This window comes from Ammodytes marinus (genome assembly GCF_949987685.1).
Source record: "Ammodytes marinus genome assembly, chromosome: 13".
NCBI classification, from domain to species: Eukaryota; Metazoa; Chordata; class Actinopteri; order Uranoscopiformes; family Ammodytidae; genus Ammodytes; species Ammodytes marinus.
Genome location: NC_137217.1, coordinates 9,284,333 through 9,287,617, shown reverse-complemented (window position 1 = coordinate 9,287,617; position 3,285 = coordinate 9,284,333). Strand labels below are relative to the sequence as shown.

The 3,285-nt window shown below is 48.1% G+C and overlaps 1 protein-coding gene across 1 annotated transcript; it reads right to left on the bottom strand.

Annotated features, from left to right (window-relative positions):
• Positions 1–543: 543 nt before the first annotated feature.
• Positions 544–3,061, bottom strand: tpbg (trophoblast glycoprotein). The gene has a single exon (XM_080039817.1). The coding sequence runs from the start codon at positions 2,607–2,609 to the stop codon at positions 1,461–1,463; it is 1,149 nt and encodes a 382-aa protein (XP_079895943.1). The 5' UTR covers positions 2,610–3,061; the 3' UTR covers positions 544–1,460.
• Positions 3,062–3,285: the final 224 nt, after the last annotated feature.

Here is a 3,285-nt window from a genome sequence, read left to right as displayed (position 1 = left end):
GTATATGGTGAGAAACCTGCCCAATGGCTGCAGCTCACACATTATTATTTTGGAGGGGGGGGGGGGGGGGGGGGTGGAATTGTCTGAGGAGTCAAGGATTTTTTTCTCCTTTTATCAGAAGCACGGCAGGAGGCAAATTGGACAAGGGAGATAACAGCTGGCTACTCTCATCACCTACAGACATACAGATAGGAGCTACTTTGAATTCAGGCCGAATTTCATCTATTCAACTTCTGAGTTTGACTTATCCTTTTCCTTCCAGCAGCAGCTCACTCATCATGAATGGAAAAACAGCGATTCAACTGTTAGGTGTGGAGACGTGGTAAATGTCGAAAGTGCAGACGGTTCACACATTGTGGAGCTCGTTGACATCTGGAGTAACACACTGTGTTTGTCAGGTAGTTCACACTAGCTGTGCCACTACCTCATGAGTGAGTCTCTCTCCCCCCCTCAAAGCCTTTCGGATCACATTCCTCAAGTCTTCAAGAATAAAAAAAGCTCCTTAGCCGAGGCATATACCAGCAGGCTTTTTATTTAGCTGAATATCTCCACAGAAAAAAAGGGCAATTACATCCACCTAGTAAATCCAAAAACTATGCAATGTGCACTATAATAATCATTCAAAAAGGGCATACTGTATATCACAGGTTCACATAATAAAAAAAGAACAAACTCATAAACAAGCAGTTTAGCATTTCTGTGCAGCAGAGAGGCATAATGAACAGGATGCAATGACCAGCACTATGTGTTTTCTGACAGGTGCTTTGTCACCAAGTCAGCATATTCCATCTGTTTATCCTTTAGGGAAAGTAGAGATAGAACATATCACTCCTTGCAACTGTCCAAAAAATTAAAATCATTGTCCATGCAATGTAATGCGGAAGACAGGGTTTTTTTACGCAGCTGGCATGTACTTGTATAGGACATACGGCACTGGTTGAATGGAGGTTGTGAAGGGGGGGGGGGGGGGGGGGGCGGGGGAGATCAGGGTTAATTAGGACCCATGACAGATGTCAAATCTGAATCATATAGGGAGGGAAAGGGAGAGTTGGGAGGAAGACTTTCATGCAAATATTAAAAAGGTGTTGTCAGCAATTCTGGAGAATGCTTGTCGCCAAAATCAGTGAATATCTCCTCACCATCTGCTTCATGTCCGTACTCTGTGTGCACTGAAAAAAAATCTGGTGTTGATACACAGCCTAGGCTCTGTAAACTGCTATGTTGCTAGCTATGGATGGTTTACATACCAGTTTACAGAGCCCACGCTATTAGCACTGAATTGTTTTTCAAGCGCACAAACAATACGGACAGGAAGAGGCTCGTGAGGAGATATTCACTGACTTTTACAAGTGACAGTGATTTCGACAACAAACAGAATTGCTTTTCACCTTTAAACAGTAGAAGTCATTTCAATAATATCTCACTGCTGGGTTTCAAATGACAGTGTCCCCAGTCCTCGCTCACACGTCCGAATTGATGCTCAGGTTGGCCATGCGCGGGTCCGAGTTGATCTCGTACCTGTAATGGTAGCCCTCCATGTGGTCCCTGCAGGCGTCGCGGAAGTTGTAAATCCAGCGCTTGATGCCTTTTCTGTTCAGGTAGAGCACCAGGAGGAAGATGACGCCTATCAGGGCCAGCACCAGGCCCAGGAAAACGTAGGAGGTCTCCAGCACGCCGTCCATGTCGCCCGAACACTTGAGCTGCGAGTGGTCCACCTGCAGGAGCGGCCGTCGCCTCAGGGACTTGGGGTCGGCACAGGTCAGGTTGTGAGCGTCTATGGCCTGGCTGGTGTTTTTCAACCACGTCTGGAAGTCCTCGATGAAGCAGTTGCAGTGCCAGGGGTTCCCCGCCAGACGGATGCGTAGTCCGGGCTTGAGCTTGAACTCGGCCAGGCCTTCGGCGGGAAGATCCCTCAAATCGTTGTTCCTCAGGTCAAGGTCACTCAGCGGGGGCACCTTCAGCGTCCCGTTCAGTATGGCGATGATGGAGCTGTTCCTCAGGCTCAGGTCGACCAGGCTGGGGAGGCCCGACAAGATGTTGTCCGGAAGAATCACAAGGTCATTGTCGGATAAGTCCAGTACCGTCAACTGGATGAGGTTCCCACTCTTAAGAACGCTCAGGAGCCCCATGTCCATGTAGGAATGATTATGAAATGACCTGCTGAGGTTCAGAGCCAGCAGTTTGTTAAGAGCAGGGAAAGCTCTCTCGCTGAAATCCAGGATGTTATTGTTGCTCAGGTCAAGCCTGGCAAGGTTTGGCAAGTTGTCGAATACCTTTGCATCCACAGACTCCATCTCGTTCCCACTGAGATAGAGATCTGTTAAAAGTTCCAGGCGCTCTGGGAAGGAGTCCACGCCAATACGGGATATGTTGTTTCCTGTGACGAACAGGACTTTAGTGTTGGCCGGCAAAGATTCCGGTATCGTGTCCAAGTCCTGGTTTTGGCATTTCACAGTTTGAGAGAAACACGTGCACTTGTCCGGGCAGCCGTGGCAGCACAGTGCAAATGCGAGGAGGTAAAAGAGCAGATGCATCATCCCAGGCTCGTGTCGTGTTCTCCCTCGGGTCGCTCCACTGTTACAGCCGCACGGCGAGCTCAACAGGCGCATCTTGTGATTTGAGCAATCTGTTGGCGCGGGGCAGGCCGTGCGTAAAGAGTGTTTTACCCTACCAATCCCGACGCCCCGTCACCACCTTGTTCTTCCACGGGGAACAAGGGAAAGTTTTTTCCAACTATGTTTCCCGCTTTTATCCTTTCGAAAACCGCTCCCAGTTCCAACTCTGACTCCATCAAATTACCCCCAAACCATCGTGGTTTAGGATAAGTCTACATTTCCATGAGGAAAAAGGTGATGAGGACGAGCTTTGGGAAAGTTGTAGGCTACGGGGTGCTCAGCGTGTTTCCCAAATGTTTAAAAGCCACACGTTATTTTTACGGTCCCGGCAAAAACCACAAAGTGCGACGCAGAATATAAAATCAGCGGATATTAACTTACTCGGGCTGCTGGTTCAGAAGCAGACATGTCTCACACACACGTAGGCTACCTACACCCAGCTCGTTGCTCTCTCAAATGTCGGGAGTCTGGAGGGAGAGACTAAACACAGCAGCTCAGTGCCAGAGCATTGGAAGGAGGGAGCGTACCATTTTTCAGAAAAATAGGGGGGGTGTGAGCAGGAAACTATTACAACTTTATTTGGATTTTAATTTTTAAATATCCACTCATGCAACAGGTGACTTTTACATTATTCTTAACTTAAGTCTTAACAGTCTCCTTATGAAAATCG

Excerpts from the sequence above, each read along its gene's own strand:
- tpbg (XM_080039817.1), bottom strand. The coding sequence starts at position 2,609 with ATGCGCCTGTTGAGCTCGCCGTGCGGCTGTAACAGTGGAGCGACCCGA.